We start from the raw sequence: 22962 nt of genomic DNA, 5'->3' as shown, positions 1-22962 counted from the left end.
CTAACATGTAGAGATCTCACTTAACACCTAAATGTTTATTTTGTATTGTTTGAAGCACAGTTATAAATCTTTTTGTAGCCATCGCTAGATTTTGCAGACAACAAATACAGATTTAGAGTTGTCTCCTTTCCATCAATTTGCATTCAAAAAACATCTGTAAGTTCTTTACATCATAAGTGATTCAGTATTAATTGATATAAAGAATTACTACCACGAAGTATTGAATAAGTTTGGCATTCCAAGCAGGGTACAGTGAAAAGTTACTTGCTTGTAAATGTGGTACATTGAAAATAATAGAAGTCAGCCAGTCAGAAAACGATGTTTATGTGTGAGTAGTAAGATAATGATTCTTGTACTGAGGTTTTGATGTAGCCTAGTAGTTAAAGAGTTTGCTTGTCATGCTGAAGATCTGGGTTCATTTCCCTACATGGGTACAATGTTTGAAGCACATTTCTTGTGTCCCCACCCTGGTATTGCTTGAAAAGAAGTGTAAAAATAAACTCACTCTCTCATTCACTGGACAAACCTGTTGCAAATGATTTCTTTAGGAACACGCTTTATGAACATTACAACAATGATTATTTGGTATGATTAAAGTAAGGCAAACAACAAATTTAGTCAAATTTATTCAAGTGTTTCTTTGATAAGACACAGAGCTAATAAATTATAAACAAATATCAGACACCAATTTGACACCAGGTGACATTTTATGCAGATGTTTGAAGTGAAAATCTGTATCAGTCGCTTCTGAAGTTTGGTGAGGTACTGCATCTGTTAAAGTGTTTTCTCTTCACGCAGGAGAGCTGTTTTCGATTCCAGACGTGCGTACAATGTGTGAAGTCCATCTCTAGTGTCCCCCACAGTGATATTGCTGGAATATTGCAAAAAGCACCTAAAACCATACTCTCTCACTCACTCTGATGTTTCAAGTACTCTTTGGACTGACATGTTTTCGAACACCTCATTGGCTTGCTGCTTACCTTCACTAAGAATCACACAGGGCATGTTAGTCTCTGACAGCAGATATCAACAGCAAGTCGGCATCTATCACTTAGACTGTCAACTGCACTTTTAAGATCTTATTAAAATACCATTGTTTAGTTCTGTTTATCATATGTTAGTGATCTCTATCTCTTTCAGATATTTTTCTCAAATCTGATAAAAAGCCTTTCAGTTTCTATCTGAATTCAGAGTTACAGCAGGAAGTTGTTTGCTGAGAAACATGTTGTTTCTGAAGTCACATCTTAAAAGATATCAGGAAAAATAGCCATGTGAAAAATATACTCATGGAAACGAATACAGGAACACACGCAAGTGCAAGTGTTCTGTACTCTTTTCTGGGTTTCTTGTAATTCTTTATATTGCACCATGGATGTGAATAAAGCCTGTGTCCTATTGGGATAAAAACTGACAGTGGATGCAACAAAATTGATTAGCATGTGCACAGGAATGCCGAAAAAGTTTGAATATTTATTGCAAAATGAAGCAATAAGTTGTCACTGAGCCTGCTACTAGCCGGGTTATGGTATCTTTTGCAGTTTTATTACTGAGATGATCATGATACACAATACAATAACGGTGACTGAATTGCAACAACACTAGAATGTTATAGTGTTAATAATAATATTTAATTGTCTGGGACCCCCATTTTGTAGTTCAGGACCCCTGAAAGTTAAGTGTTAGTCCCAGGAGCCCTCAAATAATGGGTAAATCCCCCAGGTATGTATGTTGTTGAAAACACACTGGTACGATTTGTAATATAACAGAGCCCTTATTGTCGAAACGTTCGTATCCCTAAGAATTCTTAACTTTGATCGTAGCCAATGTGTTAAGAATGGGCTTAGGAAGTTCGTAGGGCTGCGAACGTTTCGAGAATAGCTAGCCAGATTCTTAACAGTTTATTTGTAGATAGGTTTGAAGAAAGTTTTTTTTTAATGTAATTGTGTTGAAAACTGATTAATCGAAACACAACCATCATGTAAAAAGAACCGTATTTGATTGTCTGTCTTAACCTTCAGATTGCTTAATGTGGATATCAAAATTGCATGTTAATGTTGCTCTGGCCTCTCTGTTACAGAACAAGATTGATTTTTCAAGTTTTTCCCTCATTTGGTTTCAGTAAATGCTTCCTTTCTTTATTACAATCAATTACATTCAATTTCATATTCAGTTGTTACGTACTGTTATGAGATGACACTGAAACTTGAACACATTTAGGCTAACACTGATATTGTTGGTACAGAACTAATTATGACGTTAGCTATGCCCACACAATGTCATGTTCAATGAGTATGTAATAAATGTAGCATTTGAAAAAAGTAGGGAATATTCCATTTTGACAGCTAGTCTTAGATTAATGTTTAGTCTCTTAATACATATCATTTTGATAATAAGAAACTAACCCATATAAATTGAAAAGGAGCCCCACAGAGACCAGTGTTCCGTTGTTCAAAACAAACTTAGCTTAAGATCAACCTTAAACACTAAGGTTAGACTTACGATCACCTAAAGAATAAGATACGCCCGTTCCACAAAACAACGTCACGGCAACCTTAAGTTGGACTCCAGCCTTAGCCGTAACCTTCTTAATTAAGGCTGACCTCTTTAGCGCTGGAGTAATGGTAGCGTCAGCATGTGAATTCAGCATGTCCAGTTGACTCGTTCTTTCACACTTTACACTCTCTGCTTCTTCAAACTTCTCTCACTCTTGTTGTAGAATAATATAAGCAGCCACCATATTCCCTTCCCAACCTTAGAGACGCTAACGTTGGGTCGGTCCAACCTTAGTTATCAAACTTAACTTAAGGTTAGCCTTAGTTAAGGTTGTTTCGTGCAACAGGAGGCTAACCTTAGTGAAGGTCTAAAGTTGAAATCTGAGTGATAAGGTTGGCCTTAAGAGATAATGTTGTTTTGAACAATGGAGCGCAGGGATTCTGAACCTAAGGAAATCTAGACTTAATTCATTTAAGGCTTTAGCATTGCAGGGAGGGCTAGGCATTAGGTGAAGTGATGTGGTTCAGGGACTGTGAGACAGACTACACTAGCCAGTGCCAATGCATATGAGAAAAAAATAATATGTATCCATACAGATAAAACATTTCCAAAGGAATGGAATAAATTGTTACATTTTCCCCTAATTTCTCTTTGTCTTCTGTTTCTTCCTTGACTTCGTCATTTGCATTTTATCATGGTTGTAAATCCAATATCCCCTACTTTTTTAAATGGTATATATTGAAGCAGACAGTGTTAGTTTTATTATTTGCTAAGGGAGCAGGAAGGGGCAGATAAGTGGTAAGGCATATGCAATATTTTTTGTAGGAATTACATGAAAGTTGCAAATACTATTTCCTTATGATACAGTATGAGTATATTTTATATGCTTATACATTTTTAAAAAAGACTTAAAAATAGAAATGCCTCATTTTAATCAAAACCTTCGTTTTAATCAAAACCACTGAGTGAAGTGCCAGCATAAGCATTGTCAAATACAGCAAAGTTCATGTTTGTGAAATACCTCATAGAGTTTATTAGATGTGTACCAAACTGACATTAATAAAGTATGTATGGATAGGTCAGTGTGTGAAAGGCAACTAGATACAAAACATGAATCAATGAACTGTGGATGAATCAATGCTGTAGGTTACAGGTTAGTGTGTGTTATGTCATCTGAGAAGTCAATACATCTCTGTATGGGTGCATTGTAATGTCCCTTCAGTTCTGAGGGGTGAAGCAGTATACTGCTGTATTAGCAGGACGGACTGCAGTATTCTGCCATCAGTTTGGCATATCATAATATAATAAAAAAATTGATAGGTTTTTGGTTTTTGTACCGTGATTTTATTGATTTTGTTAAACCTTTTCTAAAATGTCCAGAAATCAAATCAATTTGTTAAAATATGTGCATTTCTTTGCTAAACGGAAGCTATTTTCCTAGAAGCACATTCTCATATACCAAATCGAAATTGACTAAACCAAAGACGTTATACCACTATACATGTTGTACCTTGGTAAGAATGTACTGTTTCACCCCTATAATTCTGTCATTGCTTGAAAAAGACCTGGTTCTTTCCTTGGATCCAGATGAAAGTGTAGGGCAATCAGTGAGTGAGTGAGGCAGTGAGTGAGTGAGTGAGGCTTAGTAGTATTCTTGCTCCAACATGACTTGGGACATTAGATATAGCCTTCACACTTTAAACCAATGTGGGGAATCAAACTCGGGTCTTCGGCATGATGAACGAACATTTAACTACTAGGCCACCCATCTGGATTAGTACTGAAAGCTGGTACAGTCGAACCCCATTGTCTCGAACTCGGTTGAGACGAATTCTCGGATGTGTCGAACTGACATTTGGGTCCCTGCTGATTTCCTTATATTTATCATTATTTTTACCCTGATGTGTCAAACTAGATGTGTCGAATTCCCGGTTGTGTCAAACTCATTTTAGAGTCCCCAAAGGCTCTAACAAGTACAAATTTACCCCTTTGTCTCAAACTGTCAAAGCTGGTTGTTGCAACTGAAAACTGCAGTCGCGCAATCGGAAGACATCCTCATATACGTGCTACCTAAAGATCAAAAGTAACGAAAGCAATCAAGTGACATGTTTAACTACGCATCTATACACACATTGTCAGCACACTTACCAACTGAACTTTACTCAAACAATTAACCATAATTAAGTTGTTACCAGTGACACGTTGATCACGGACCGACAGGATATCTCTAAACAAATAATGGCGCATGTTGTTGTCATGTGACTGTCTATGTTAGCGGTCATGTGATTTCCTTGAAAATACAAAATGAGAAGTGAGGAAAATGGAGTTGGATTATCTAAATTGATGTTTTGTTTTTAGTTTAGTATTTAAGGTGTAGGATCAATTTTTTTAACCAGTACGGTTAGTAACATGGCAGAGCGATTCAGCGAAGGACCCATCTCTCAGAAATACACTTTCTACATGGATTAATAATGCTGATAAAATCAAAGAGGCATTTGTTCAGTCAAGCTTTTCACCTTCTCGTAAGAGAATGCGTACTGCTAAATTTGATGACGTTGAGGAAGCACTTTTGAAATGGTTCAAAATGGTTAAGGATTCCGATTCCGTTTGTATGAACTATACAACTTTTTATAATGACTGAAAATGAATTAGTGCTGTCAACTAAATGGGGTCGCTTGTTTTTTAAATTATTCTTGTTCTTATCTTTTTGTATGCATATTTATTTGCCATGACGAATAAAGTGATTGAATTGATTTATATTTGTATATGTTGTAATTTAAAGATCAATACTGCCGTAAATGTTTATTGCAAAGATATATTGTTCGTATGTGTATCCTACTGCAAAATAACGATGTGTTAAGCACCATGGTTGTGTTGGTTCTTGGTCTTTTCAATGCTGACGGATGTGTCAAACACTCGGATAAGTCGAACTTTCCCCTTGGACCCGACGAGTTCGACACAACGGGGTTTGACTGTACTAGTTTATCATATCCTTCATCCTTATTTGTTGTTATCACTGATTTTGAGTGAGTGAGTGAGTTCATTTTGTGCTTTTTTTAAGAATATTCCAGCAATATCAATGCAAGGGATACCAATGAAAGAGTGAATTTAGTTTTTCGATGCTTTTAGCAATATTCCAACAATATCACAACTGGGGACACCAGAAATAGGCTTCTCATTGTTTCAATGTGGGGAATCAAACCTGGGTTTTTCGCTTGACGAGCAAATGCTTAAACCGCTTTGCTACTCCACCACCTCTTTACCACTTGTGAACTCCTGTACCTTTGCACACTGGTGTTTGATCTTTGTTGTTTTTTAACTGCACAACGGTCTTTATGATCAAGTCTGGGTCAGAGAATCCAGCGATTGAGCATCCATGTTCACAATTACAACACCATGATTTCTGTCAACCAAATCAGCTGACCACTCTATGCCATTAGTCACCTCTTGTAAAGACCAGTCCTAATCTAGATCTTCCTTGGTTGTTGTTTAAGCATTGACATTTATGATATTTGTTAGGTATGCAAGGCATGTGACAGCAGTAATTTCCACACACCCCCACACCCCCACACCCCCCCCCCCCCCCACCCCCCACCTGTAGAAACACCAAGCTGTGAAGATCCTTAAAACTCTGACTCTCGAAGTCTTTTTATTGATTTGCCTGTAGATATTTCTCTGCAGTTTTAGAGCAGAGGTTAATCTGGGTAAGGATATTGTAAGGATATCAAGAACGTCTGCTGATAGCATGGTCCCTACAGGGTTAGAGTAGCACTTAGTGACACACCTCCGATGCTTTAACAAAAGGCTTACAATCATTATGTTTCATGGAACGAGGCACATTGTCTCTTATAATTGCTGAGTAATGCTGCTGTTATAAAACCTTTTCTCTCTCTGGAGAATAATATTGACGCCAAATGGAATTATCTATCCAGACAAAAGCTTATTTCATAACTACAATAATATTTCACATAGGACAGGCAGTCTGTAAGTTTCTAAATGGCCAGTTTATAACTTTTAGAGTTATAATAATCTTTAGAAGTTGGTGAATCAGATACAGGCAAGCTTCATAGATGAACAACATTTTCATTCATTATGAGTATAGACCTTATATAGACTTTATTCATGTGGAAGAGCTCAGGAATATCAGTCTCATCTTGAGACATCATTACAGTATCCTCATTGTCGGAACAATGTTGCAAAAAATTGTTTGTGATGTTACAAACAATGGATGCATTGTCTTCAGTTATTTGCAACAGTGTACTGATAACACAGTGCCATTGGGTTCTTAGATCAGTGAAGGTCTGGGATGGAAAAAGTCTTCAACAACCCTTGCTTGCCACAAAAGGCGACTTTGCTTGTAAGAGGTGACCAGGGGGATTGGGGTTGTCCGGCTCGCTGACTTTGTGGACTCATGTCATTGGTTCCCAATTGCGGATATTGATGCACGTGCTGTTGGTCACTGGACTGTCAGGTCCAGACTGTTTATTTAAAGACTGCCACTATATATAGCTGGAATATTGTTGAGTGCTGCATGAATCTAAACTCACTCAGCCACAGGTTTCTTAATCCTGTTACAATGAAGACATGAAATAAATAACCAATTGACATGAAGCAAACATTGTGGTCTGTTGTGAGGAATGTCTCAAATATTTATGCCAGTGTCTCTTGGGTAATAGTTAGGAGATAAACATCATGTGTTGGCCAATTTCCGGGTGTTATTGAGTATTTGAAGCACGGGAATGCATTTGGAACTGACGGCGTCAGCCGGAGGTTTCAAATGAAATATTCCTGTGCTTCAATTGGCCAACACATGACGTTTATCGACATTGTAAACAAAAAAGTAAACCAAAGGGGTTTTACTGTCTGCACTCGTTTACATCGAGTATGAGTACAGCAGTAAAGTGTCATCAGCTGGCCGTTTCAGCTGGTTCCCATGGTAGCATCTGGAGTTGCTCATTTGTGACGTCATTCTAACTTTACGTCACAATATGATTTACGTGTAAATACTCGGTGAATAGTCTTTCAGTTTCCGGGAATCTAATACCATTTGATCATGTTTTTCAACCAATCAGATTACGGAACACAGTGACTTTTGGTTTACAATATCCAATAAGGCAGCGGACAAGTAATATAGTATTTGAGATAAGTTGGAACACATGAAACATTTAAAAAGTTGTTGATGTTTTAATTATAAGTATTCTACTGCCGTTTATCGACATTGTAAACAAAAAAGTAAACCAAAGGGGTTTTACTGTCTGCACTCGTTTACATCGAGTATGAGTACAGCAGTAAAGTGTCATCAGCTGGCCGTTTCAGCTGGTTCCCATGGTAGCATCTGGAGTTGCTCATTTGTGACGTCATTCTAACTTTACGTCGCAATATGATTTACGTGTAAATACGCGGTGAATAGTCTTTCAGTTTCCGGGAATCTAATACCATTTGATCATGTTTTTCAACCAATCAGATTACAGAACACAGTGACTTTTGGTTTACAATATCCAATAAGGCAGCGGACAAGTAATATAGTATTTGAGATAAGTTGGAACACATGAAACATTTAAAAAGTTGTTGATGTTTTAATTATAAGTATTCTACTGCCAAAGAACATTTTTATATGAGTTGGTTGTTTGTGGCTAAATGTGATATGATCACTTGAATATCATTTGCTGTAAGTTCAGAATGAATTTAAGAATTCTTGCTTATATTGAAGTGCGTGGCAGCTTTGCTATGTAGCAAAACTTTGATTATGATTTGGAGATTTAGTGTGTGCTTTCTGAGATAATTCACATTATGCAAACCTTTGTGACGGACAAAGTGAAATATAGTTGCCTTAACACCTAGTAACTTTTAATGATCAACTTCCAGTCCCAGAATAATTGTAAGAAGTGAAGAAATTTGTGTGTCAGGTCTTGATAAAGCTACAGTCTTAAATAACATGCATTTCTGCTTGCTCTGAACTCCACTTTGTCAAAATGTGCCCAGTCAAATCCAGGGTGTATTGTTTTGACCTGTCTGTGTGTAAATGTGTTACAGCTTCTTATTAAAGTTTAATGACATTTTGTGGTTGACTGAATTGTTGATCCATGCTGTGAAACACAGCAGAAATATACAATTCAAAGTCAGAGGGATGAAAACTGGTGTTTGTGCTTGATGATGTCAAGAAAACAGATTACCTTAGGTATATTCATCATCAAGCTTCCTGCTCCAATAAACAGCTGTCACAGTCCAAACGGGTTAAAAAATCCCATTGCTGGACACCTGGGACAAGTCAGTTTTCATTTTGAGCAATCAAATAATGGTATCTCACTTGTCCGTGGACTACTAGATAATTTCCACTTATGATTTCAAACTGCAAATAAACTTGGATTTCAATTCATATCTGCTCATAATGCAGCTACTACATTTCGCAATAATAGTAATTTAGAGCTATCGTTTCTTAAAATTTATCACTCTTTGATAAATAGCCCAGTAAACAATAACATCAAACATTTTGTCATAAAATCAGGGAGAGTGGAAAATTAGTCAGGACAAGTTATTTTCTTGAAGTCACTTGCCCTGTGGCAAGTCACTTTTAAAAAAGATTTTGAACCCCTGTTGAATTGTTGATCTTAGTCTGTTTGTTCTCCTGGCAAAATGGGGTTTCTGGCAAACTGGGGTAGCCTAGTTGTTAAAGTGTTCTTTCCGACGATTCTGAAGAAATGGTCCCTAAATTTTGCAACACTGAAGACAAAGGTCAGCTAGATGATTATATTCCTGAGCCATTTGCTCTTCACACTGAAGACTTATGTTCAATTCCTCACATGGGTACAATGTATTAAGCCCATTTCTTGTGTAGCCCAATATTGCCGGAATAACGCTAAAAGCAGTGTAAAACTAAACTCACTCACTTACTCATTTGCTGTTTCTAGCAAGAAATTTACCTTCAGGTGTAATTGGTTTTTTAATTTTATGCCAGAAAAGGACAGCTATAGGACAGGAATCTGCAAATAGAACCAAGTCTGGACCAGACAATAAGGTGATTGACATCATGAGCATCTATCTGTGGTATTGGGATATGATGACACGTGTCAGCCACGTACCGAGTTTGCCAGTTGTGTTAGTTGCCTGTTATAACCAGCATTGGTTGCTGAAGCATGATGTTGAGTCTTGATCTTGACGGGTCTGATATATGGTTTCATTGCTCAAAACTGCTGCCAATACTTTGTAAAACCCATACTTGTCATAAAAGTTGATTACATAATTGGACAGTGAGGTGCAATCATGTACATCAGTACTCATCAATTGGTGACTGGATTGTCTGGTCCGGATTCAGTTATTTACAGATTACAACCGTACAGCTGGAATGTTGCCGAGTGTCATTAAACAACAAACCAACCAAGCATGTTTAACAACAACCACAACCAAGGTCTTGTAGCAGATGCTGATTTTGACAGCTTCCACTGTATCATCAATGACTTATGTGACTCGTTAAAAGTATTAGTTGTTGAAGGTGACTATTGCCAACATTCTAATTTTGCAGTGGAAAATGTTTGACCATTCAAAACCTTGTTGTTGAAAAGTGATAGAGTGATACATTAATTAATTTGTGGTTAAAATTATTACCCCCAACTGCATGTTCTGCACGAAGCGAGGTATATTTTATTATGTTCACGCTGTCCTTATGTACGAATTGGAATATCTTAAGAATAGTTGCCTAGATTCTTTTCACATTTGGTCGCGAGGATCATCCCAGAAAGGTCCCAGTCAGGTTTGGTGACCTGCTACTAGGTTTTGTTAGACTCAGTAGTGGAGTGTAACAAAAATTACTGAGACATAGTTTACTTAGACTGGTAGTATTATCAGATACAGTTTAGTATGACTTTACTTAGACTGGTAGTATTATCAGATACAGTTTAGTATGACTCTCAGGAGACATGCTGCCAAACAAGGTCACCCATCCAAGAACTGTCCGAGCTGAACGTTGCATAACTTCAACTGCTATAACTCATGCTATAACTCATATGATCTACACGTGATATCGAACTGGAGAAAATGAAATCAGTTTCCTTTTGCTTTTCTTCTGTCTAAATGTCTTGGTTCTTGAACCAAGATCCTAAGCATATCTGACACCAACCATTGCCAGGTCATGTCATATTTGACAATTACAACTGTCAGTTTCTTGTATAATATTTGGCAGCGTGTTACGTTAAGCGATATTAGCTTATTTATATCTCATTTTGTCCCTCGTATTATGTTTGATTTTCTTGAATGTATTGATTTGATTTTGTTGCAGAATGACAAAGGCAAGTCCGGTCCCCTCAATGTTATCACAAGTTTGTTTCGCTCGTCTCCTGATGAGAAACGTCGAGATCGTGGATCCACCTCATCGGAGCATGGAACGTCCAAACCGACAGAGCTCCCTCGTATTGAAGGAGGAGGTGGGCAGTTGACAGGGCCTCAGAACCAGAATCGACCCACGTATCTTTCAACAGGTGGATCACGGACATCACGCTCACCGAGATCCAGTCCCAACCCTGACAGATCCCCAAAGAGTCCTTCACCAAATCCCTCCAAGGTGAACTATCCCGTCCGTACAAAGACAGCTGAACAACTGAAGTAAGTCTACACACTGACTGGCATAAATCTATAATCTAGGATAAAAATTAGTACAAAGAATTTGAGCAAGTTTGTTATTTAAATAGAGTGCAGTAACTCTAGGATATGTTTGAGAGTATCTAAAAGGGTCTAGGTATAAGTAGTCTTGAGAGAGTAGAAGATATATTGTTAAATTAAGCTTTGGTATGTTGACAGATGCAAAACATTGATGTAGATTTGATAAATTAATGGCGTGAGATGACATAAATGGCACAGAGTTGAAAATTTGACATAGTTGGAAACAAGACAGAGTTGAAATTAGTTACTTGTTTCATGATTATCTGGCTTCAAAGTTTGTGCGTAAAACTATTGAAAGACTGATCAAGCAGCAGCTTAACTAAAGTAGTAGATGCACATTATTATCCCCGGCTGCGCATGTTAAGCTAGTCAGTGAGATACTAGCCGTTCTCTGGATGGTCTTCACATTTGACATCAATCTTCATCTAGGGAAGGTGCAGGGCCCAGTAGATTTTGGTGACCTTCACTTAATGTTGAAGGTCACTGTGACACTTTGATAATTTCAGCATGTTGCAGGGGGGATTATGTTACCTTAGTGACAATGTTTGTGTTTTATTGTGATGAGTGCTGGTAGCCCAGTGGTTAAAGCAGTTGCTCATCATGCTTAGTAAAATAGCCAGATGTGATTTGAACATGGGTACAAAGTGTGAAACAGATTTCTTATGTCTCTTGCTGTGTTGTTGCTGGAATATTGCCAAAAGCAGTGTAAAACCCAACTTGCTCACTCTAACTCTCTCCTCTCTCACTTTTACCCTCTCAGCCTCTGACTCTGTCAGTCACTCTCTTTCTCCTCTTTCTGACACTCACCTTCCTCTCTCTCTCTCTCTTTCTCTCTCTCTCTCTTTTTTTTTCTCTCTCTCATGCACACACTCTATCATGATGTGGAGAGACTGATCACATGTTACATAATATCTGGTGTTGGGTTTAGTGTTTTTATATGTCTTTGTTTGCTGTGGAGATTTGTTTCGCTGTTAAGTAGAAGTCAGATCAAAAAGATAATTTGGATATCATTATGCAATTTGACAATAACAGTGATCGCACGATCAATATTGCTGACATGTAAAACTATGGAGAACAATATTTGTTGTCATAGTGAGATGACGACATGGAATGTATTGGGACGTAAACCTGACATATGTTGATTTGTTACGTAACTTATATCAGGATGTACTACAGTACAAAAATTCAAGCTGATGAGGAAATCCTCGCTTCAAAGTTTGCAATTACCAAGGTCGACTATGATGAGCATGGTGGAAGCCATGTTTTCAAGGAACTATTATCACTTGCATCTGAAGACAATAGGAAGCATTCAGAAATTCTGTCTCTGTTAGAACAAATGTCACAATTGATTTTCTATGGCTATTTCGGAACTGCAAACAAGGTTGATGTGTGGGCATGGTGCTGTCATGCATGTAAGTAGTGTGTTTAGTTTGGTGGGAATGATAATTGCAGTAAATAGAAAACTTGAGATTGTCATGGCAGGTTGGTAATCAGGGTAGGGCGGTCGAGGGTTGATTATAGAGGGTGAGTGTGGTTGGTAGTGGGCATGATGGAGGGTGGGCTTGATCTTGCTGATGTGGCATTGGATGGTCTGGGATGAGCTAGGGTGGGTAAGGGTGGTCCTGGGTGGATTATGGAGGGCGAATGTGGTCGAGGGTAGGTTAGGTTTGGGGGATGTGGTGAAGGATGGTGTCTAGGATAGGCCCATGCTGCGGGATAGCTTTGATGGGCTGGTGCTGATAGTAATAACTGCCATTTGGGCTGTAGAGGGTTAGAATGGGTGTCAGCATTGTTGGAATAGAGCGGGTTGACATTTCTAACAATTCACACAAATATTTTGGGGACGTTATTTATTTCTTGTTTAAATTTGACATGGAAATGATTTATTTCGTCTCCTTGGACACCTCACCCCGCCCCAACCCATCCCCACCTCAAAATAAAACACTAACCTCCAAAAAAATCAAAACAAGACAAGCCCAACAAACATCTAAACAAAACCTCAAATACTGAAATAATCTTTGGCTTTACCTGCATGGAGATACACCATTAAGAAACATAGGGGGTACTGGATTTACAAGAGTGATAAAATGCAAATGATGAGGCCAAGAAGGAAACAGATGATGAAATGAAATTAAAGGAAAACGTGACAGTTTATCCCATTTCTTTGGAAATGTTTCATGATATCTATTACCGGTACTTTTTCTCATGTGTGTTGGCACTGACTAGTAGTACGCTTGCAAAATGCAATATTCCCTACTTTTTCAATGTCGCACAGGACACGAAGTTGCAGGATTCACTCAGAAAATTATCAAATCACCCCTCATGAAAGCATATAGCGTAAACTGTCATGCATAGTAATTTTGTCCCTATCTACTTTTCAAAAACAACGATTGATTTATTAAATGTTGTCGGTCAGAGTCTTGATCGAACGACAACAGGAAAATATGATAGAGTAACCTCCCTTTGTTTAAATCCACTTGCGGCATTTCACTTCAGTACGAAAGTGATGAAACTTTTCGATAAAATTTTGACTCTATTGATATATTAATTCAAAGTCTTAGAATGAGCATATTTAGTATTGTATAGCTCTTTCAAGACACTGTTCCGTCGATCTTTTTAAGAAAATGATTTCGTTTTAATTTCATTTTTGAAAAAATCAAACAATATTATCACTTGCATTACTTGAAGTACGTATGAAGTATGAATGAAGATTAAATTCTTATTTACAACAGCTGATGGTAATTTGGCATGAATAATGTCTCGTAAAGGAATGAAAATATCCAACTTTTTTGCACGAAATACCATTCAGAAAGTAACAGTCAGGCTTATATGTCTGTTAAAGAGATGTGACTCAAAAGGTGAGTGAAACTCTGAGGTCAAACCAAGTGTTTTTCAGAAAATATAGTTAAAAGAATGGCCATAGCTCTCTTAATATGAGCTTGTGGCAATGTTATGTGACTATTATAAGCAAAATAAAAGGCTTTTGATGAATTCAAAACCAAAAGGCAAAGGATGATTTTCAAAGATTTCCTTTTGAGAAGTAACAATCTGAATCAGAAGTTCTGAACTTCACATTGATTGGACAGGATATGGACCTATTTCAAATTCTGTGTAAGCATTAGGAAGAGCTTGCAAGATATGAATTTCAAAGGATTTAGTTCAATTTTTTACGAAGTGGTTTATAATCATTTAAATCATTACAGAAAAAGATAGAACTCACCTTGATAAAAATGCAAATTTTATACTGTTTGTCAGCCTTTATTCACTTATTCATGAGGTTACAGGTACATTAGTTTGAAAGACAGAAATATTGGTATTCCCTTCTACTTTTTCCAAATGCCCTCTCCTTATTGGAGACGAGAGAGAACAAATCCTCCCTAGATTTTCAGTTCTAGAATAGACACTGTTTTTTTTTAATGGAGTACATGGTAACTAAACTGTGAGTAAATTTGAAGACGGCCAGATGAAAGAAAGTGAACATGGGGCTCATTTGTTGTATATTATGGGATAGTGAGATAGTTAGGCTAATGGTTTCACTTGTCATGTCAAAGGCCTGGGTTTGATTCCCCAATGAGTACAGTGTGTGAAGCCAATATTTAGATATTGTTGGAAGACAAAAGCAGCAAAAAGCCATCTCTCTCACTAGAGTACATGACACCTTTCTTCTTTGACTGCTCACTTCACTGTAAATATTTAAATTCTAACAGACCAATTACTAGAGGGTGCCGTTGATAAAGATCATAGAGATCGATATTCATTGACTAAATAGCGATAAATGTTGAAGAAGTTACTATTAGCCAATATGCCCCAAACAATTGGATATATTTCACATCACTGGCAAGTGGTGACATGTTATTATATAGGTTACTAACAAAGTAGTATCCTGAACATACTTTTGAAGCAGCCCAATAAAGTCCTATGTATTGTATTAGTAAATTAAATCTTTATTCTGTCACAAAAGTTTATATATGATGTTGTCAATAACACAAGTTTCATATGGACAGGCATGAACCTTTTTCCTATCAATATTTCTGCTTATCAATCTCTTTAGCCAGGCCTGCCTGTAATATCTCTTGATACTGTTTTCTTTAGATTTTAGTACCAATAAATTGACAGTTATTAGCCCTGATTATGGATAAGATTGATGGTAAGATTAGTTGTAAGATTAGTTGTAAGATGATTGGAACAAGATCCCTGGGATGACAGCATATTCAATGTTGCCTCTCCTGAAACAATGGTGAGATATTAGAGCACATGTATCAGACATGCCAGTCCCTCTGATTTTGGCGGAGTTTAACTCTGATTTTCAAATACAAAATCCTCTCTCCGATTTGCCCTTAAAAATCATTAATTTTTGAGAAAGTGCAAAGATGTTTATACATTTAGAATGTTTGAAGTAATTTTCGTTAATGTCTATTTAAATGTTTTAATATGACGTATGTCTTATGTGGGAATGCCCAGAAAATGGAGATATGAGCATGTTTCCATTCTAAATCTCATGGGGACACACCTACCATATCAAGGGGGACAAGCTGCTTCTCCAACCCCTTATTCACATACAACAAACACTTACATAACATGGCATGCTCTACGGTGCACCAACTGAGACCACAGTTTATTCGTAACCGAATAATTATGTAATTTGCTACAAATATGCCAGAGTACATTCATTTAGACTTAGATAACGCGTCGTCTCCTCACATCACTGAATCAGCTTCAAATCTGTACACAACATCTCAAGTTTACATGTTGGACAGCTCATGGCAAATGCTCCCCGATGACTCACGTATTCTAATGGCTCGCCAGCCTGGACATGTCCGTCCCACTCAACAGTGCCAGTCATCGGTCTGTAACATGACACGAGAATTAAACATTCAGTATAGACCACATGCTTATATACAGACAGTGTATATATCCACTCACATAAACATCACATAACATACAGGACAAATCAAAACTGACTGCTGGTGCACCGCAGCTGAGAATAACCTAATTCAGATTTCCCTCCCTTTTATACCTACCAGAGCGCCCTCATACCTATAGCATTACTTCCCTTTGTTGTATCTTCCGACGCTAGGAGAAAGAAATTTCATTCTAATTCGTACCTCAAACGAAAGAAATTATATTTCTCATGCTTACACCCCAATTGCACTTTCTAGGCTTGGGCCAGGCTTTCAGGGAGACATGACTTGACTTTCATTACATCCAGGGTTGACAGCCCTGATGTATTCCAGTCTCTGGTCTTGAACTTTGTATTCCGAGTTAAAAGTGGTCCCCAGAAACATGCACAGGTCCTTAGGTGGAGGGGAGGTCTTTAGATGCGGGGGGCCAACCCTGTCTTGGTTGACACATATCGTCATATCCTGTAGATTGATTCTCATGATGTTGATCACAGTGGATTGTCTGATCTAGAAAATTTACTATTTGTTAGGTGCTAAACAACAAACAAAACAAACTAGAATTGATTGCTAGCTGTGCTCATCCTGTAATGAAGCAACAGCTCCAGGTTGTTTTCCAAAGCTATCATCTGAACCTTGAAGAAACTAATAGGCTAGAGTCTTGATTTTGCTAAAAGTGGTGTAGAACTAAACTCACTTACTCACCCTCTGAGACAGTGGAGTAACCGAGTGATTAGAGCATTTGCGTGTCATTTTGAAGGCTCATGTTCGATTCCGCACAGGGAAACAATGTGTTAAGCCCATGTCTGGTGTATTCCACTGTGATATTGTGTGAATATTGCTAAAAGTGGTGTAGAACCCAACTCACTGTCTCTCTCTCTCACTTACTCGCTTGCTCACTCACTCACTCACTCAAGTCAAAAGTCTAAGATGTTTACTGTATTTCAGGCCTCTGGTCCATATACACTGGAGTTACATACATTATACAGTCACAGCTTGAATACAAAGATGAGTTTAGCAGAATATCCCACTTAGATATTGCATTGTGAATGTATTGTGATAGTTTAAGTTGATATAGGTATCATAAATAGGTAGGAATTCTTGACATGCTACATAAGCTGACTCGAGAGATTACTTTCATGGCCTTTCTAAGATTTTCTAAGCTTTCTTAACACTCAGGTAGTTGTAAGTGCCATATGTTACCATTACATGTATCTTACGACTATCTAGCTCTAAGAGAGCTTTGAAAATCAAGGCAGTGGAATAGTTTGTTTACATATGTCTGTGTAAGATGGACAGACAGAAGAAAATTGATCTTCATTTTCAGTAGATAATTTACCCAGTGGGCATATTTTTTTATATCTATCAATGGACATATGTCTTCCTTCATTAATCATTATAATTTCAAATAATGCATTGTTATATTTTCAGGGAAGATGTGTCACTGTGTCGGAGTTCCGGCGACTGGCACACAGTCCAGGACTTCTATGCAACATTGTTTGAGTCCTTCATTGAGCTCAATGCAGCTTTCAAGGTACTTCCTGTTTCACCTACATTGTTTCACCATTAACAGATCAGAGCTAACAAATTGTCATTGTTGATTTCCCATTGATTTCTCATTCACAGTCTTCTAAATATCTGTGTCATGATGACTCGTCACATATTAAGTGTGGGGTTAATTTCTTAATTTGGGAGTCATGATTTCCTTTATATTAAAGATAAATCATGACCTGGTTCTTTGTATGAAGACCCTCCATGATTGTTTTTTGTCCTATATAAAAGTTTAGGATAAAAGTTTCTGTAGGGTTGGTCCCAGGGATAACCTAATGGTTAAAGCATTGGCTTGTCAGGCTAAAGTTTCACGAAACTCTCGTAAGCTTAAGATCTCGTAACTTTTCTCGTAGCTCTTGTACCTGGCATACTGTAACATAGGAGGTGCAAGTGCTACGAGGAAAGTTACGAGATCCTAGGCTTACGAAAGTTTTGTGAAAAAGGGCCCTGGGTTGGAATCTCCACATGGGCCCATTGAGTAAAGCCCATTTCTGTTATTCCGTGCGGTGATATTGCTGGAATATTGCTGAAAGTGGTGTTAAACCCAGCTCACTCCCTTACTCCGGTTTCTGTTTGATGGAAGTTGCTTCAGTCTCATTTAAGTTTCAAAGTTTGAAGATTTGTTTTATTTTGAGAAACTGCAAGAATAGGAATCAGCAGAGACTATTATATGGTCTCTGGAATCAGTGTTTTCAAAATGCCATGAATTATAGTGAATGTAATCAAGGATATTATTTCATCAAATATGCAGAAATTAAGGTCATGTAGAACCCTTTGTGGTTTATTGATGGGGACTGTAAAACGGAGTCCAGGCAGACGAGCTGTGTCCAAACAAGTAGTTTCCTTCTTGGGATGAGGTCGCTTCATTCTCAAACCAAAATGGTGGCTTAGGAATGTTTGAATTGAAAAGGCTGGACAAAATTGTTCAGCTGCCAATTTGGCTAAAAATAGCATACATCCCAGCATCCAAAGTTTGTTCCAGTCATCCAGTTTGTGTAGTCGTCAAGAAACATAAATTCATCACTCGTCATCGAGACTCTCCTAATACATTCTTTATTAGCGCCAGACGAGCAAATGGTAATCACTCCACCATTTTTGCAAGAGCAATAAACGCTTCGAGCTGTTGCAAGTTTCAATTCTCTGTCATTGGCATTTTCTACAGACTGACTAAAGATGTCCTAACCACTCAAGGTTCGGACTGAGTTAACCTGAATATTGACAGGGTTCCTTTACTAACAGAATTCCTGGACTAACAGGATTCAGACTAACAGGGTTCAACCTTACATGGTCCAGTCAAACAGGTTAACAGGTGTATTTACTAACCGGATTCAAACCACCAGTGTTCAGTCTAACGTGGGCAAGACAACAGGGATCAGATTAACAGGTGTATTTACTAACAGGGTTCCAAAACTAACAGGTGTATTTACAAACAGGGTTCCAGAACTAACAAGATTCAGTGTGACAGGGTCCAGACAACAGTGTTGAGGTTAATAGGGTATTCTTAATAACAGGGTTCCTGGACTAACAGGGTCAATACTAATAGTTTCACTATAAAGTTAGTGTCAGATAATTACGGTTTAGATGTTTAGATGTCTGCAGGTGTTCTGGTAAAAGTGAGAAATCCATCATTTGGTAAATTATTTAATATTTATGAAATATAAATACAGCGAATTAAATTTTTGCTCATCATGCCAGAGACCCAGGTTTGATTGCCAACATTGGGTACAATGTGTGAAGCCCATTTCTGGTGTCTGATACTGCTGGATTATTGCTAAAAACGGCATGAAACTGAACTCACTGACATTGTCAACAATATGACAGCTGTGTGCATATCATAGTAGCTAGACTGTCTCTCTGTCCCTGAACCACATTATTTTCACATTCAGTCCTTTCTGCAATGAGTGAGTGTGGTGGGTTTTATGCTGCTTTTAGCAACATTCCAGCAATATCACCAGACCAAAAAATAGATACGTACTAAATGAAGGCTAGATTTCGTCAGGTTCTGAATCTCCTATCTGGGACTCCTTTTCAATTTGAAAGGAGTTATTTGTTTCAATGAAAAATGTTAATATTCAGAAACTAAGTATTAGCCCATACAATGCATTGCTGACAATCTGAGACTTATCATGATATTGTATGAGACAGGATGACCCAAACTTAATGATTTATAGTGCGCTGTGTCACCATAGAACGAAAATTAATTGTTGTCACTAGTTAGTGACCCTAATTAGTGTTTGTGTAACACCTACTAATGCAAATATTTAACATAAGAATCAATATTAATTACTTACTGTGACAGTGGTCAATACAAGCATTTGAAACCAAAGAATTGCAGTCATTCGAAGCACCGGTGTATTGTTCCCAAATTAATAATTAATGAATCCATGTTAAGATCCAAGTGCTAGGTCGATGTAGTCAAATTGCCTCTGAACAATCGGTTGTCAATCACCTGCAAACCACTGAGGGTATAAAAGTTTAGTATATTAAACAGAGGGGAGCTGTGCATTTCTTCAATGTCCTTATGACATTTAAGACAACATTGACAGTTGTAGCAAATCAACCTGTGCCTGCATCCTGAATAGCCTTCATGCTCATGAAGATCCTGGTTAGAATTGTTCTTCAGTAAGGACGACTAATGGGATCAGGTGAATGTCGCTGACTTGGTTGACACGTCATTGTAACCGTATTGTCACTCACAAAATACTAAGCCAGACAGTCTGACTTGCAACTTTTAAAACTTACTAGGATACAAACTTGCCTGTCCAGTTTTCAACTGTCATTGCCCAAAAAACAAATCAGGTTTCAGAATAATTTACTGACAAATTTCCTTCAAATCATGTGTCCTTACGATAACAATGATAGACATCACAATGAACTATTTAGCACTAACAGGCAATGCTCCGAGTTTAGGTAAACTGAAAGTACATGTATTGCGATTGGTTATCTTAGCATAATGTTTAATTGCTACAGAAATATGTTTGAAAATAAAAATTGAAATTGTGATTTTTTTTGTCAACCTGCGAATTTTGGGAGGAAAATCTGTGAAAAATAAAAGTAAATAAAAAGTCAAGCCTTTCAATATCTTCACATTTTCAATAGAATTCTTTAGACAGATTTTTAACTATGGTTGTCTTCATTTTGTAACTGTTAACCTCTGCATTAACACAGTCTTTCTTCAAATAAGTAGTGTCACAGGTGGCGCCATTTATTTAAGGCACCAGAAATTCACCTTTCAGTAGTGATAAGTATTTGTAAAATATCATAAATTCATACCAAATGTAAAGGGTCAGTTATGATTGTTAGGAAGTTTTTCAAGTAATTCAGGAAACTACATCATCACATAATTTCAGTTTTTAAGCAGCTGGCATTCACACAGCCTTACCTTAAATCACTGAGATCACAGGTGACCCTGTCATCTAACGTCCCTAGCCATTAAGATTCCTAAGACCCCTAAATTCATTAGACACAGTTCAGTGATGTGTTGATGTGGACAAATTTCTGTTATAAATGATTGAATACAGAATGTTGTCAGTATGTGGTGGAAGTTGCTATAGATGTTATGACAATAAAACTGGCTATTCTCAAAAGCACTCCATCGGTTAATGAACTACTGGCTGTAAGTATTGTGTAAACTCCTTGCAGCTCATGCTACCTATCACGTGATATACAGTGAGGTGAGACACGGAGCGTGTTGTGTTAAATGATTTATTATTGTGAGAAGGCTCAGGGCTATTTTTAGTTCCATCCTATTGGTATCGTCATGGTCAATACTCTTCAGTCGCACTAATTATCCTCCTTGAGTCTTCTATTGTATCAATCGACTTGGCCATTCCAAAACAAATGTATCTTTTCTTGCATTATTGATAGTCAATCTGATCGTGGGATGGTAGTATCTGCAAAGATTAGTACAATCCAACTTTTAACAGTATATCACATTTATATCGAACTCACATATAATGAAATGTTGGATGTAATGAACTGCTCCTTTGGTGCATGCCTTGTGATGTACAGTTTAGTAGAAATATGTATACAACTGTGTTTATAAAGAACATGCATGTAATGAAATGACGGATGTAACAAGCTACTTCTTTGGTGCATGCCTTGTGATGTACAGTTTAGTAGAAATATGTATACAACTGTGTTTATAAAGAACATGCATGTAATGAAATGACGGATGTAACAAGCTACTTCTTTGGTGCATGCCTTGTGATGTACAGTTTAGTAGAAATATGTATACAACTGTGTTTATAAAGAACATGCATATAATGAAATGACGGATGTAACAAGCTACTTCTTTGGTGCATGCCTTGTGATGTACAGTTTAGTAGAAATATGTATACAACTGTGTTTATAAAGAACATGCATGTAATGAAATGACGGATGTAACAAGCTACTTCTTTGGTGCATGCCTTGTGATGTACAGTTTAGTAGAAATATGTATACAACTGTGTTTATAAAGAACATGCATGTAATGAAATGACGGATGTAACAAGCTACTTCTTTGGTGCATGCCTTGTGATGTACAGTTTAGTAGAAATATGTATACAACTGTGTTTATAAAGAACATGCATGTAATGAAATGACGGATGTAACAAGCTACTTCTTTGGTGCATGCCTTGTGATGTACAGTTTAGTAGAAATATGTATACAACTGTGTTTATAAAGAACATGCATGTAATGAAATGACGGATGCAACAAACTGCTCCTTAGGTGCATGCCAGTCGAAATGTTAATACAAACCCATGCTTGTCGTAAGAGACGACTAACGGGATCAGTTGGTCAGGCTCGCTAATTGACACTTTAATGGTTGACATATGTCAGGATATCCTAATGACATAGATCAATGCTCATGCTGTTGATCAATGGTTAGTCTGGTCCAAACTCCATTATATACAGATACCTGCCATATAGTGGTGTTACATAACAACTAAGCCAAAAAATTCAAGACCCCTAAATTCAGCATGTAGAGTTATGTCCCTTGGGTATAACAACAAAATGAATGTGAGCTCACCCTGATTATATTAGTGGGTTAATCAGCCCCAAACTTGTACTCAAGGGTTAAATGCCAGCGACCTGAATTATTTTAGGTTTTTCTATTATATTTAAGGGAGGTGGGTTAGCCTATTGGTTACAGTGTTCACTTGTCACGCCAAAGGCCCGGGTGAGGTTTGACTCCCGACAAGAGTACAATGTGTGAAACCCAGTCCTGGCGTCCACCATCTTGATATAGCTGGAATATTGCTAAAAGCTGCTTAAAACTATACCCACTCACTCTGACATATTTACCTCTCATGATGTAAAGACCTGGAACAGTTTGCAAGGGGGTGTTAAACCTAGCTCATTCACTCACTCTGCATGCTATCAGCAT

The 22962-nt window shown here is 37.5% G+C and overlaps 1 protein-coding gene across 2 annotated transcripts in view; it reads left to right on the top strand.

The window, feature by feature from the left end:
- The window catches only part of LOC137265934 (probable E3 ubiquitin-protein ligase HECTD2), a 68556-nt gene that overhangs the window by 6612 nt on the left and 38982 nt on the right, over positions 1 to 22962 (top strand). For both annotated transcript variants that reach the window (XM_067801411.1, XM_067801410.1), the window contains exons 2-3: positions 10766 to 11088; positions 17475 to 17577. In XM_067801411.1, the coding sequence (XP_067657512.1) occupies positions 10766 to 11088; positions 17475 to 17577 (426 nt within the window). The remainder of the gene's footprint in view (positions 1 to 10765; positions 11089 to 17474; positions 17578 to 22962) is intronic.

Source organism: Haliotis asinina, chromosome 15 (assembly GCF_037392515.1).
Source record: "Haliotis asinina isolate JCU_RB_2024 chromosome 15, JCU_Hal_asi_v2, whole genome shotgun sequence".
In the NCBI taxonomy this organism is placed as follows: domain Eukaryota; kingdom Metazoa; phylum Mollusca; class Gastropoda; order Lepetellida; family Haliotidae; genus Haliotis; species Haliotis asinina.
Note: the sequence above shows the minus strand (reverse complement) of the source record. Positions and strands in the feature narration are given on the sequence as shown.